At 43.9% G+C, this 16,118-nt stretch overlaps 1 protein-coding gene across 1 annotated transcript in view; it reads left to right on the top strand.

Annotated features, from left to right (window-relative positions):
- TPR (translocated promoter region, nuclear basket protein) overlaps positions 1–16,118 on the top strand; it is a gene marked incomplete in the record, with an annotated part of 1,837,142 nt that overhangs the window by 732,862 nt on the left and 1,088,162 nt on the right. Inside the window, 1 exon segment of the mRNA XM_044085316.1 lies at positions 13,908–14,055. Coding sequence (XP_043941251.1) covers positions 13,908–14,055 — 148 coding nt within the window.

Below are 16,118 nucleotides of genomic sequence, written 5' to 3'. Positions count from 1 at the left end.
GGAATTCAGGCCAACTGCAGGTAGCCTGCCAGCAAGATAACCCAAGTGTAATGACTGCAACAGTAAATACACTCGAACATCTACATTTATGGTAGGTACACAAATGTACTTTACCCTCCCTCCAGTCCCCTGACTTCTTTTGGCTTTACCTCTGCTTTCCTTCACTATGCTTAAAAGCTTTTTGGTGTATTTGCTTTTCAGGAGGTATAACCTTGTATTTTTATATATTTAATTGCTTCCCATTAGGGGGGCACCTGACATCATTAGGTAGCCCTCAGTCGGCCTGATTAACAAAGTCTTGGGTCCTGCGTCAGTTGCTGTCCCTTCTTCCATGACGTCAGGTCATCAGGGGTATAAAACATGCAGCCGACGCCATTACATCAGTCTTTCTTGCCGTGTGGTGCCTGTAGCAGAAGCAATTCGCAAGTGCCGATCGGCCGACTCCTGAAGTACCCTGTTGGGGAAACTTTTTCTTGCTCCTTGCCGATGTCAGTAAAAGTTAATAATTGCATTACCTGTGGAAAGCAAATACCTCATAAAGATTTTCATTCGCACTGTCTTCCTTACCTAGGCCCTGACCACGACGTACCTTGCTGTCGGTTTTGTGCTTTATTTAATCAACGCACTATCCGTCTGTATATTTTTGCCTCTAAACATTTCGGTTCTTGGTTTAATTATCCAGAAATGTCATCGGTTAGCCATCCGACTACTGGGATTCCGGTAAAATGCAATGATAGAGAGAGACGGGCCGCTGAGGTCCAAAACTGCCGACGACGCTTCTCCTAAGCCAGTCGCCATTTCGCCGGTACTCAATGAGGCGCTTTTGCAGCCCCTGATACCCGCTTCTTCTGATTCGCAGGCCTCTACTGAGACTTATTCGGAGTCTGGTATGCCGCGAGATGCTTCAACTATGGAACCCGCAGATGTCTCTACCTTGGATGGGTCCGGAGCTGCTGTGCAGGCACCGGCTTCTGAGGGTGTATTTAGGCCTACGGGCTTGCATATTAAACCAATGCCTCCTTCTTTACTTAGGCCTAAATCTCAATCCATGTCTAAAAAAACGATGCCCAGGCCACATGCTCAGGCCTCTAGGCCTAAAAAAACAAATGATAGGAATGGCTGACTCTTGTGATGGTCTGGATTTGTCCTTACCTATTTATGAGGATTCTGATGCAGAGGACTCTATTCCCTCTGCTTTCCCACCTGAGGATTTTTCTTTTGAGGAAACCTTACATACACTAAGGCATTTCCACTGGGAAAGCCAGGATTTTTTTGATTCAAAAAAGAGGCTTGGGGAGTTCCTTCTCCTACCTCAGCATAGGCCTTTAGCTATTCCTCCTGTACTAGACATTGTTGATGCTTACTCAAAATCTAGTTTGGCCCCTGATTCCCTGCCTCTTGCTCCCAGAAAACCTGACCGATACTACAGGGTCCCAGAGTCCCACAAGATGTCCTTCAAGGATGCATCTGCAGTCATAACAAATGGGTTGTCCTGTCGTCAGGCAGCCCTTCGGTCGGCCGGATTCCAAAGTCTGGGTCCGGCTTCGGCTGATGTCGCACTTCACCCGACGTCATCTCTGCTGGTCTTCGGGTATAAAGGCATCAGCCGACGCCATTTTCCTCAGTCTTTCTTGCCGTGTGGCGCCCGAAGCAGAAGCTGTTCGCAAGTGCCGGTCGGTCAGATCCAGAGATTACTACTTCGAAGACTTCTAAAAGCTAAGTACCCCGTTGGGGACTCTTTCTTGCCTCAGCCGATGTCAGAAAAAGTAAATAACTGTTTAACTTGTGGGAAACAAATACCTCATAAAGATTTCCACTCTTACTGCCTACCTTGCTTAGGCCCAGACCACGACGTAGCAGCCTGTTTAGCCTGTGCTTCCTTCAACCGACGAACGCTTAGGCGTCGGTCGGAGTTTGCTGAACAGTTTTTCGGCTCAGTTTTTGCGTACATTATGCCGTCGGATCCTCCGATTACCCAAATTGTTAAAAAACGCAAAGAAAAAGACTGACACTCGCGGTCCGCGGTTTCGGCCAAAACCATGGTTAAGCAAGCCGCGAGTGTCTCGGTTTCGGCCGAAACCGAGAAAACGGGTCAATCTTCAGCCGAATCCATGACTACTACTGAGGCTCCTGCTACCTTAGTTGAATCTGCCTCTGAAGTTTTGCCTACTACTGTGGTTCCTAGTGAATTATCAGACACCATCCCTTTGGATGTCTCTACCCCAGCACGTGGTGCTGCTAGGCCTCCTGCAGCCATGTCTATTAAGGCCTTTGCCAGGGCTAAAGCAGCCAAAACTGTTAAATCAGTGCCTGCTAAGCCCCCCTCACACAGGCCCACTTCTAGTTCACAAATGCTTACTCTGGCAGAGGATTTAATATCCTTAATTAGGGGATCCCAATCTCACCCAGACAGGGCCTCTCAGCCTCCAGAAAAGAGACCTAGAGCAGAGCCCCCAGCCAGTGTCCTCTGATGATTCTTGGATGACTCAGACATTACAGATCAGCCAGAGGCTCCTTTTCTACTTATGAAGATTCCGATGCTGAAGAATCCATTCCATCTGCCTCTCCACCAGAGGAATTTTCCTTTGGGGAAACCTTACATGCCATGAGAGAACAATTCCAATGGCAGGGACAAGATTTCTCAGATTCAAGAAAAAGGCTTAGGACCTTTCTGCACTTACCACAACATAGGCCCTTAGCTATACCTCCAGTTCTGCCTGTTGTGGATGATGCATTTAATGATGTTTGCACTGCTCCTGATACTTTACCTCCAGCCCCTGCCAAACCAGATAGATTTTACAGGGTGCCTGACACTCATCACCACCTATACAAGGCCCCTCTTGCAGATCCTGAGACTATATCCCTGGGGCCTAAGGCAGTAGCCTCGACCTCAGCAAAAAAACCTCTCCCTTCTGAAAGGGAATCCAGGTCCTTAGAGAGATGGGGGAAAAAAGTTTACACCTCTGCTACTCTCTCAGCTAGAGCTTTAAACTGTCAGTTTCATATGATCCAATACCAAGAGTTTATGCTTGATCAGTTAACTAAGAAGCTGTCCTCTGATGACTCCTTAGATAAGAAATATGTTTTAGAAATGGTGAATAACATTCAGCAGGTTAGTAACCATTCCTTAAAATGTGGCTATGATGCACTGGAGGCTTCATTTAGATCAGCCATGACTGGCACAGTGATAAGAAGGCATGCATGGTTGAAAGAACAGGTCTTGCCGGATCATGTTAAAGCAAAGCTGAGCATCTATTTGGTACCCCTGCTCAGCAAGTAATGAAGAAAATGGAAGAGAAGGCAAAATCTGTACAAACAGTTAAGGATTTCTTACAGGTTCAGCCCCCAAGGTTTAGCAGGAACTGGCCTGCCAAAAATTGGTCCTTTTCAGACTCCTCAAAATCTCAAAGAGGCAGGAATAGACGCTCTAGAGGCAGAAATCAATCCAGAGGAGGTGCCTACAGAGGACGCCAGTGGCAAGGCAATAACCAGCGAGGCACAGACACAACCACTGCCACTGCAACAGGACAATCACAGTGACTTGGCTCTGACACCGCCTACCAGGGAGCAAATAGCAGCACCTTTAGGCGGAAAGTTAGCCTTATTTTCGAAAAATTGGCACTATATCACAAAAGACAAGTGGATTTTGCAAACCATAGACCAAGGCTACAGGTTCCACTTCCACACCTTACCAGTAAAAAGAGGAATGCCAAACCTACCTCCAAATAAAAAAACAGAAGCTCTAAAGCAGATAGCTCAATTAACAAAGATGAGAGCTGTGGAAAGAGTACCAATAACAGAACAGGGCAAAAGATTCTACTCCAGACTCTTCCTAGTACCAAGAAAAGAGAAAAGTTGGAGACCTATTCTCAACCTGTCCGTCTTAAAACACATTCATCATTGTCCCAAAATTCAAAATGCTGACCCTACAGCAACTTCTTCCCATGCTGGGCAAGGAGTGTTGGCTGGTAACTCTAGATCTCAAGGAGGCATACATGCACGTCCCCATACGACCAAATTGCAGAAGATACCTCAGATTTCTTGCAGGATCAGAGCATTATCAATTCTCAGCATTGCCCTTTGGCTTATCTACTGCGCCCAGAGTATTCACAAAATGCCTGGCATCAGTAATCGCTCATTGCAGGCTACAGGGAATCCAAATTTATCCATACCTGGACGACTGCCTGTTACAAGCGGACAACAAAAGCAAGCTGACAACAGATTTGCAAAGAGTCATTTGCTTACTACAAGCCCTGGGATACACAGTCAATTTAAAAAAGTCAAGACTGATACCATCCCAGACAAGAACATTCTTGGGTGCGGAATTGGACACAGTAAAACAAATGGCATTCCTAACTGCAGAAAAACAAGAACAACTCCCTCTTTACTTCTTGGCATTAACAAAGCAGAACAAACTAACAGCAAGAAAAGTACTGCAGGCCTTGGGATTCATGGCATCATGCATAATCCTGGTACCCCTTGCCAGACTGCATATGAGAAAGCTACAGTGGTACCTAAAGAATTTATGGTCTCAACACAGGCACAGCTTAGAAACCGAAATTCCAATAATCCCATGCCTGAAACAAGAGTTCCTATGGTGGGCTCAAGCATGCCAGTCAAACCCAGACTTGCCATTCCACAACTTTCAAGCAAGCCAAACCATCACAACGGACGCCTCAGACCTAGGCTGGGGGGCGCACATGTTGGACAAATGCATACAAGGATTGTGGACTCCAGACCAGCTGCACCTGCACATAAACCAAAAAGAAATGCTGGCAGTAAAACTAGCAATCCAGAAATTCAGACCATTCCTCAAAGAAGGCCATTTAATGATAAGGACAGACAACACCACAGTCATGTGGTACATCAACAAACAGGGAGGCACTCATTCATACCCCTATGCAGGATGACTCTGGACCTTTGGAATATGGCTCTGAGCTACAACATCCAGTTACAGGCAATATTTGTGCCGGAAAGAAAACACCCTAGCAGACATGTTAAGCAGAACCACCTCGGATGCTCACGAATGGATGCTACACCGGACATCTTCAAGGCCATCACAAAGAAATGGGGAATGCCACAAATAGACCTATTCGCATCCCCACTCAATCACCAGCTCAAAAAATTCTGCACAAGGACATACCACCCACTTGCATGGAAGGTGGACTCTCTATCCTTCAGTTGGAAAGGCCTGACAGCATATGCATTCCCACCTCTTCCTTTGATGCACAAGGTACTACTGAAAATCAAAGAGGAACGTCCAAGGATAATTCTGATAGCTCCAAATTGGCCAAGACAACACTGGTATCCATTGCTGAGGAGCATGTCTCAGGGGAGAATGTGGTCAATACCCCTGATGCCTTTGATGTTAACTCAGAACAACTACAACATCATGCACCCAAACCTAAAAACCTTGCAACTGACTGCCTGGAACATCACATAACAGCAACTAACCTAGACTTATCCCAAAGGGTTAAAGACATTATCCTTGAAGCCCGCAGACCTTCAACAAGAAGGAACTATGCAGGAAAATGGAAAAGGTTTGTCATTTGGAGTACTGAAAGAGGAAAAGATGTGTCGAACATAGATATTGCTAACATCCTGGAGTACTTGGCAGAGCTTCTACATACAGGCCTGTCCTATTCCTCCATCAAGATACATGCATCAGCTATTTCAGCAGAATACAGCTTCGATCCACCTGTCTTTTCGCATCCTCTTCTCAGGCAGTTCCTCAGAGGGATCAAGAATGTAAAACCTCCTAGGAAACCACCATTACCAGCATGGGACTTGAACTTTGTGCTAGAAAAATTGACACTCCCTCCATTTGAACCAGCAGCAACAGCAGATCTTCAACACTTATCATGGAAAACTGCTTTCCTACTGGCAATTACTTCAGCAAGGAGGGTTTCGGAACTACAGGCCTTAATGGCAGTACAACCCTTCCTAATCTTCCATCAAGATAGTGTCCATGAGAACTAATCCTACATTTATGCCTAAGGTGGTATCCAGAGTGTCCTTAAACCAGGCAATCCACCTACCTACCTTCTTTCCCAATCCACAGAACAGGGGGGAAAGACTGCTGCATACCTTGGATGTACATAGACAGTTACGCTACTACCTGGACAGAACCAAAGGTAACAGAAAAACTGACCAGCTTTTAGTAGCCTATGCAACAGGAAGAGAAGGAAAAGCAATTTCCAAACAGACAATCTCCAAATGGATAGGAAATTGCATAAGATTCTGTTACTCCTACCATGGAAAACCAATTCCACAGAACATAAGATCTCATTCTACAAGGGCTACAGCCACTACCACAGCTTTCGTACGAGGAGTGGCAACCAAGGACATTATTGAGGCGGCTACTTGGACCTCCGTGCATACATTTGCCAAGCATTATAATTTACCTCTATACTCTAGATCCCGAGCAGGGTTTGCCACTGCTGTATTGCAAGGGATCCTAACTACACCATAATTCTTCTTCCTCCTCCCCTAGTTTGGCTATGGTATTCTACCCATTTGTTATGACTGCAGATGCATCCTTGAAGGACATAGTACAGTTTTGTACCTACCATAAATGTAGATGTCCGAACAGGATAGCATCTGCAGTCAGGATTACCCACCCTCCTTCCCTCTGTGGTACTCCTAGGGTATTTACCCTCCTAATAGCTAGCTGGGGGGAGTCTCTTATGGTGTATTTGTTTGTATATATGTACATACATGCTTATTTTTTGTTTGCCTTCTACTATTTTGGAAACATTGGCATTTATCCAAAATTTAGCTTTCCAAGTGGGCAACTGGCATCTGGGGCAAGAAACACTGAGGAAAATGGCGTCGGCTGATGCCTTTATACCCGAAGACCAGCAGAGATGACGTCGGGTGAAGTGCGACATCAGCCGAAGCCGGACCCAGACTTTGGAATCCGGACGACCGAAGGGCTGCCTGACGACAGGACAACCCATTTGTTATGACTGCAGATGCTATCCTGTTCGGACATCTACATTTATGGTAGGTACAAAACTGTACTTTCCTTCTCAAAAATCCTATTGCAGATCCAGAGACTATTTCACAGGGGCCCAAGGCATTAAGGTGTCTACTGCTAAAAATCCTACCCCTTCTGATAGAGACTCCAGGGCGCTGGATAGATGGGGTAAGAAGGTTTACACTTTTGCAACCTTGGCCATTAGGGCTTTAAACTGCCAGTTTCATATGTTAAAATATCAGCAACATGTTATTGGACTGCTTAAACAGAAAATTATGTTAATTCCTGACTGTGTGGAAAATAAAAAAAAATATAGGATTTAATGCATTCTGCTGAACAAGTTGGAAAACATACTTTGCAGTGTGGTTTTGATTCATTAGAGGCCTCTTGCAGTGCTGGTGTTACTTGGTCTGTGCTCAGAAGGCATGCTTGGCTTAAGGAACAATCTTTGCCTGATCATGTTAAAGCTAAATTGTTGGATGCTCCTTTAAATCAGGACCTCCTGTTTGGCAACAAGGCTGAGGAAGTTCTTAAAAAGATGGAAGATAAAGCTAAATCTATGCAAACTGTTAGATTTTTTTTACAAGTTCAGCCTCTTAGATTTGGTAGGCACTGGCCCTCTAAGAATTGGTCCTTTCCAGCCCCTTCCAGGTCTTCTCAAGCCAAACCCAGACACAGCAAAAACCCCAGGTTTCAGTCCCAGGGGACTCGCAGAACTAAGCAGTGGGGGTCCTCCACTTCCAAGTCTGGGAATAATAAAACTCCCCCCTTTGGTAAACTGACTCAATGACTTCCTTTTAAAATTTCCAAGCACTTATCAACTGACTGCCCCTTTGGGGAGAAAGATTGCTCTTCATGCAAAGAATTGGGAACTCATTACCCAGGACAAATGGGTTTTAAATATAGCGTCCCAGGGATACAGATTTCACTTCCACTGGGTGGCTGGACCTACCCCAACTCAGTGGGCAGAGACCCCAAAACAAGTACTTTCTCTCTTAAGTATGGGGGCTATTCAACTGGTACCAGAAGAGTAAAAGGGACAAGGTTTCTACTAGAGACTTTTCCTGGTACCCAGAGAAGACCGTTCATGGCATCCCATCCTGGACCTTTCTACTCTAAACACCTTTTTGGAGATTCCAAAATTCAAGATGCTTACTCTTCACCAATTACTTCCTATGTTAGGCAAAGATGCCTGGTTGGCAACACTAGATTTAAAAGAAGCATACCTGTGCATCCCAATCGGGGAATCTTGCAGAAGATACCTACGCTTCAAAGCAGGCTACACGCACTATCAGTTCTCTGCACTGCCCTTTGGCTTATCTACTGCGCCCTGGGTATTCATAAAGTGCCTAGCTCCAGTTATTGCATTTTGCAGGCAAAGAAATATTCAAGTATACCCATACTTGGACGATTGTCTAATTCAGACAGAAAGCGAGGACATACTTTTGAATCATCTGGCCTTTGTAAAAAGGGTTCTAACTTGTCTGGGGTACACCATAAACGAAAATAAATCGCACCTGGTACCCTGTCAACAAATTATATTCCTGGGAGCAAGCTTGAATACAACTTTCCAGATTCATTTGACAACCTACTTCAAACAAATGGCCTCAAAAACCCTGCTATCTGCAAGACAAATACTGCAAGCCTTGGGGTTCATGGCCTTCTGCATTCTTCTAATTCCATATGCAAGACTGCATATGAGGAAACTACAGTGGTATTTAAAAAGCCTGTGGTGTCAACATTCTCAAGACCTAGAAACAAGATTCCTATCATACCTTGCCTACTCCTAAAGTTCCTTTGGTGGGCAGAGGCCTGCCACCCAAATAAGGGACTACCTTTCACACCACCCCCTGCCGCCCAAACCTTAACAGATGCATCAGACTATGCATGGGGGGCTCAGGGAAGTGCATTCAGGGCAAATGGAACCCAAGTCTAATGCACCTGTACATCAATCAAAAAGAAATGTTAGCTGTACAGAATGCTCTGACAGCCTACAAGGACCACATTCTTCCAGGACAACTAATGGTAAAAACGGACACCACCACTGTTATGTGGTGCATAAACAAGCAGGGGGGTACACATTCTTACCCCCACTGCAGACTAGCCATGGCATTGTGGAAGACCGCCTTGAGCTACCAAGTGCACCTACAAGCTCAATTCTTGCCAGGAAAATTAAATACACTGGCAGACGGACTAAGCAGAAACCTCATGGACCCACACGAGTGGAAACTGGAAGCATGGATTTTCAACATGTTGACAGGCAAATGGGGGAGCCCAGATATAGACCTGTTTGCATCTCCCCAGAACTACCAATTGGACAAATTTTGCACAAGGACTCCCCACAAACAAGCTTTGAAAGTGGATGCTCTGTCCTTCAGCTGGAAAAACATGTCAGTCTATGACCTCCCCCTCTGCCTCTGCTCTCCAAAGTACTACTAAAAATCAAACCGAACAAACCAAGGATGATTTTGATTGCTCCAGACTGGCTGCGCCAACACTGGTACCCCCTCCTGTGCAGCTTGTCACGGTTGTCACCATGGCACCTGCCTCAGACTCCTTCCCTGCTGTCTCAGCAGGAGAACCAGATTCTGCACCCTCAGCTTCCAACACTGAACCTTGCAGCCTGGCTAATTACTTAATCTCTCCTTTACCATCCCTCAGCAAACCTATGGTGGATATCATTTTTGAGGCAAGGAGGCCTAGTACTAGAAAATCTTATGCTGAAAAATGGAAAAGATTCTGTGCCTGGAACGAATCTCAAGGGACGAGCACAGCAGCGCCCAATTTACCTCAGATTTTACAATACTTATTTGAGTTGCTTCTCAAGGGCTTGCCTTTTTCCTCTATTAAATTCCATGCCTCAGCCATTTCAGCTCATTATAACAGAACTTACCCTCTTCTCTCATCCGCTGCTCAAGCAGTTCCTTAGAGGGGCCAAAAATTTTATACCACCCAGAAGAGCTCCAACCCCAGCCTGGGACCTTAACTTTGCCTTGGAGAAACTCACTCTACCTCCTATCGAGCCAGCAGCTACTGCAGACTTGAAATTTCTTTCTTGGAAAACAGCTTTCCTTTTAGCAGTCAGTTCAGCTAGAAGGGTATCTGAATTACAGGCCCTTATGGCAGTAGAACCTTTCCATCATCTTTCATGCGGACAGGGTGTCCCTCAGAACCTATCCTTCCTTCATGCCCAAGGTGGAATCCAGTGCAGCTCTTAATCAGTCCATTCATTTGCCAGTCTTCTTTCCCAATCCACAGAATAAAGGGGAACAGATACTGCATTCCTTAGGTGTGCACAGATAGCTTAGATTCTACTTGGACATGACTAAACCTCAAAGGAAATCTGAACAACTGCTGGTGGCATTTGCTGCAGTGGCAGAGGGGAAGGCTATTTCAAAGCAAACCATTTCTAAATGGATAAGCCATTGCATTCATTTCTGCTATAAGAACCATGGAAAACCGATCCCCCAGGGGATCAGACGTCACTCCACCACGGCTGCATCTACCTCTACAGCGTTTCTCAGAGGCGTCCCTACCTGGGACATCCTAGAAGCTGCTACTTGGAGTTCTGTACATATTTTCACCAAGCATTGTCATTTGCCAATTTTCTCTAAATCCAGAGCTGGCTTTGCCACTGCAGTCCTGCAGGGCCTTATAGCTGGCCCTAATGCTATCTAAATTCCTCCTCCCTACCATCGCTTTGGAAATCTACCCAAGTGTAATGACTGCAACAGTGAAACACGAAGAACATAGTACAGTTGTGTACACTTACCGTAATTGTAGATGTTCGAGTGTATTCTCTGTTGCTGTCCTGGTTACCCTCCCTCCAGCCCCCTAACTTCTTTTGGCTATACCTCTACTTTCCTTTACTATGCTTAAAAGCCTTTTTGGTGTATTTGCTTTTTTGTTGGAGGTATATCTTTGTGCTTTTATGTTTAATTGCTTCCCATTGGGGGGCACCTGACATCTGGGGCAAGAAAAACTGATGTAATGGCATCAGCTGCATGTTTTATACCCGTGACGACCTGATGTCATGGAAGAAGGGACAGCAACCGACGCAGGACCCAAGAATTTGTTAATTTGGCCAACTGAGGGCTACTGCAAGCAGATAACCCAAATGTAATGAGTGCAACAGTGAGTACACTCTAACATCTACATTTATGATAAGTGTACACAACTGTACTTAACTATGCCAAGTCAAACTTAACACCAGTCCATAGCCTGGAGTTCATTGATGTACTTCTGGATACGACAACACATGTAGCATCTCTTCCTCCTCATCAAATTTCCACTATCAGAAGTCAAGTTCATCTTCATCTTTCCCAGCCATCTCCTTAAACAAGATCAGTACTTCAAGCACTAGGTTCCATGGTAACAGCCATTGCTTTACTTCCTTTGACACGTTTCTTTGTGCGTGTTCTGCAATGGACTCTAGCTGTGCAGTGACCCTTTCTGCATCAACCCGTATTTTTTCGCATCAAGCTTACTCCAGTTTGCAAACGCATCCACTGCTGGATCCATTTGAACTATATTCTTCTAGGACGGCCCTTTGTTCTGTCTTGTCCAGTGACCATGAGTGATTCTCACCTGGGGTGGAGGGCATTTCTTGGAAAGAACAGTTCTAGACATGTGCTCCCCTCAAGAGACCAATCTGCATGTAAATGTTCTGGAGATGATAGCAGTCCAACTTGGGTTGCAGGCATTTCAAGATGCTCTCCCTCTAGGTGCTGTTGCAGTTCAGACCAATAACATGTCTGTAATCCAATACATTAACAAGCAAGGAGGAACTCTTATCATATCTTGTCCTGTTCTGCAGGGAAGCAATGGGAGTGTGGGAATGGACTGTCTCAGCAGACTGTTTTTTTAATTTTGATGCACATTCCATGGGAAAACCAACGTACTAGTGGACAAATGAAGTAAGTACATTTACGAGTGGTCTCAATCTGTGATGGAAATGATCTGACATTGTGGCCAACCTTGCTGTGCCCTCTCTGCAACACCCCCCCAGCAAGTACTTTGCTGTTATTGTCACTGAGAGTGAGATGCGGTTGTCCCCTCTTGGCCCTCGGGTCTCCTTTATGCTTATCCCCCCTCTCCCCTTTATTCCGAAATTTCTGCAGCAAACAAGTCAGCTGAAGAGCTCAGTAATCCTCTTTGCCCCTTTCTGGCCTCTACAGGTGTTCCCCTTCCTGTGGTCGCACCTTTATCCTCCATGGATACTGGAGCCAACTCTGGATCTACCTTCTCATCCACCAGGGATCCAGCATTCCAGCATACAAGCCCTCAAACTTTAACCACATGGTTTATCCATTTCCAATAATGGTTAGACAGCCCAGGCTGTCTCCTCCTGTACATATTATTTTGGTATCCAAAAAAGTATAGAAGAGCAAGTGGAAAAGATTCTCCCTTTTGGCTCTAAGTAATGAACTTGATCCTTCCTCCCTTTCATTTTCTGCAATTCTTCAATTTTTAGCAACTCTCTTTAAAGAAGGAACAAGTTTCTCTACAACTGGTAATAATTTCTAATTTTCACACAGGGAAGAGCAATTATTCACTGGCGTCATCCAGATTATGCAAGGCCTTTCTGAAAGGTATTTTTCTTCTAAGACCTGCGATAAATGATCCGTCACCACCTTGGGGTCTAACAGTTGTGGTGCAAGGTACAACTCACACCTTTTGAACCTTCAGCTAAAACTGATTTAAAATTTCTTTAATGGAAAACAGTCTTAATAGCCGTTACTTCTGCGAAGAGAATATCTGAACTCCAGGCTGTTTCATCAAAAACACCTTAAATCATTTCTCATAAAGATAGGATTACCTTACAGACTAACTCTTTTTTTAAGTGACTTCTGAGAGTGACATTAACTAATCCGTTCACTTACCAATCTTTCCAAATTTTTTGAATAAAGGAGAGTACGTGCTGCATCTTGATGTACACAAGGAGTTGCATTTTTATCTTCACAGAACAAAACAAATTAGAAAATCAGATCAACTTTATCTCTTTTCCAGCAAAAAGGCTGTGTTGTCCAGTCTGTAAAGTCACTCTAGCCAAATGGATTACAGACGGTATTTCTTGGATTTATTCTCAACAAGGCATGACCTTGCCTAAACCTCCCAAGGCTTATTAAACCAGATTCATGGCTGCTTCATCTCCTTTTTGGTCAAAACATCTGTTGGTGATATTTGCACTGCATCTATATGGTCCAGTGTTCGTAATTGTTACTCATTACAAATTGAATATTATTTCCAGAAGCAGAGCTGCCATTGGTTCCGCTGTACATCAGAATATCCTTCCGTGAGAACCAGCCAAGATCAGCGTAGCTGGGGACTGCCCCATACGTTGAGGAATAATGAAAAGGACAACCTCATATTTAAAAGTGATGTACTCACCATAACTAAGCATCTTTGTTCATTTTCATTCCTCCCCTGCTTCCCTCCCATCCATCCCCCATCCATTTTTTTTTTGTGGAGAGACTTGTTGGACTGTATTTGGAACCTACAGTTCCAGGTTTGAGCGATTCCATTTCCTGTCAGCTACACCTGTACCTTTTTAACTATAGGGTTGTATGGCAACAAACTCAGTCTGAGGTAATGGGGATGGAATAGTGCATTATGGGTAGAGGGAGGAGCTGGAGAGCTGTATATGAATTCTGGAATATGCGGCCAAGTTAGATCCAAGGATTAGATTTGAACACATACTTTGAGGAAGAATGAAAATGGGCAACATAGATGCATAGTTATGGTGAGCATATAACTTTTAAATTGTGACTGAAGAAATTAGTATTAAGTTTTTCTTTCCACCTTGAGCATAGCTGTTGAACTTTTGGGAGTTTGGTGACTGGTACAGAATAATGTACTTTCTTAAGTTGTGTAACAGTTTTCAATTAATATGTCAATTTTATTTATTTTTTGTGCATGGCTTTTTTAGATTTGTGCGCCGTGAGAAGGAAATTGCAGAGACACGGTTTGAGGTGGCCCAAGTTGAGAGCCTTCGTCATCAACAGAAAGTGGAACAACTGGAAAGAGACCTTAAAGAGATGCAAGAGAGTCTAAATATTGAGCGGGAGAAAGCTCAGGTATACTTCATTCCTAAAACAAAAATGCATTATTTTGACGTTTTTACTGCTAGTGTAACATTCTAGCTAGACTATGATGTTCTGTTTGAGCTCTTAATGGTTTCTGTACTGCTGCATAATCTATTTTTTGCCATTTCTTTTAATGTTTTCTCTAGATCCTTTTGTCTGAGATTTGAATTAGACAAGATTATTAATCTACTGTTGGACATTGTTCTCCACTGAGGACTCTCCAAGGAGTTCTTTGGTTTGATCCTCCTTTTTTTGAGGCATGTAAGGAAAGCCCATAGGAAATAACCTTCAGCTTGAAGGTTAGTGAGAATTGTGGCACCATATAGTGGGGAGGAGGAAGGTTTTGGTGATCGTGACTTGGTTGTTGTATTCAGGAAGTGTTTGTTCCTATAACGGATGCCTAGTTTCTGGTGTGTTTTTTTAATGTTTTGTTGTATGTGGAGATTGAACTTAAGTTGATTGTCAGTGATAAAGCCTAGCAATTTAATCTGGTAGACTATTTCACTAACAGTGTTATCTGCAGAGTGGATTTTGAACTGATGTATGTCAAGAGAATGATTTTTTGGCATGAAGAGGAGTTTTTTTTCTCCCCTCTGGGATTAAGGAAGAGTTGATAGTTAGCCAGGTATCCATGGAGGAAAAAGTTTGCTTTCTGATGGAGTACAGTTGAAGTGAGGGAGAGGTGTAGATGATAGTCATGTGCATATTTGCATGAGTCTTCCAGGGGATGAAGAAGTGTACAGGTTTGCCAAAATATTAGAGTAAAGGGCCAAGGCTCGAGCCTTGTGGGACCCCAGTGGGGGTATGTAGAAAGGGGGAGATGGTGTTTAGCCATTTTACTGCTTGTTTGATTGTTTATGTAGCTCTGGAACTACTGTATGTCGGGGGGTTGTAAGTTCTAGGTAGGAGACCCTAGACAGGAGTGAGGTGTGTGAGACTTTGCTGAAAGCTTTTGATATGTCAAGAAATAATGACGGCACAAAGATGCCTGTATCTGTAGTCCTATTTACAGTATCAGTGAAAGTTAGGAGAGCCATGGAAGTGCTGTGAACTGGATGGAATCCATGTTGGGTTTGAGAAGTAGGTTGTTTTGTTGAACATATTGCAGAAGCTTTTGGTGAATTCATTTTTTCAGTATTTTTGAGATGGGTTGGAAATTAGTTGTGTAAAGCTTCCCCTTTTGTATATAGGTATGAGGTGACATTTTCCAAATGTTGGTCACTTTGGATTCAGAGATGGACCTGTTAAGAATACTGATGGGGGTAAGCAATGAGTCCGCAGTTAATTTAAGGTACTCTGGTGGGAGGTTATCAGCTGAGGTTGAGCATGGTTTAAGGTTTTGCAATCATTTTTTTATGAGACTTGTAGAGAAATTTATGAGTTGTTAGAATGGGTATTATAGGTGGTATAATAGTGGTGAATGTTTTTTTTGGGGGGATGAAGTAGAAGTTTAAGCTGGCTCCATGGAATTTAATATCAGGGAAGCTGTAGATTGTATGAAGTTGTTTGCAATTTGTGGGAAAGGGCAGTTGCTTCTAGAGTTGAATAGGGCTGAGATGGAGGACTAGAATGTTGGATGTGGGTGTAGTATAGCTGTTTGTTTCCAATGACTTGCTTCATTACTTGGTTGCAGAGTTGGCTTTATGCTAGTAGATTTTCCTAATTTTTATTTTGTTTCCAGTGACCCCAGGCTATGAGATTTTTACATGCTTTGTTTAACCAAGGAGTTGGATTGTTTTTGATTATTTAAGTGTTAGAGCAAGGCTATTAGGTGTACTTAGAAAAGTTGTGTTGAAATACTAAACTGCTGCGTCTAGAGGGAGAGGTTTTAGGATTGACAAATTTATGTTCTTCAATAGTTCATTGAATTTATCTTGAGAAAACTTAAGTTGGGGATGCATTTCAGAGTGTGTTTAGGTAGGTGAGTGGTGATTCTGAGGATATAAGTGGGTAGGTGCTCACTTAGGGTATTGGGAAGTGTGCCCGAAGTGGTAAAATTAGTAGGATGGGATGCCAGGATTCAGTCTAGAGTGGATTGCCGGGTATTCTCCTTG

Source organism: Protopterus annectens, chromosome 10.part0, assembly GCF_019279795.1.
Source record: "Protopterus annectens isolate FY-2018-M chromosome 10.part0, PAN1.0, whole genome shotgun sequence".
Lineage (NCBI taxonomy): Eukaryota > Metazoa > Chordata > Ceratodontiformes > Protopteridae > Protopterus > Protopterus annectens.
Note: the sequence above shows the minus strand (reverse complement) of the source record. Positions and strands in the feature narration are given on the sequence as shown.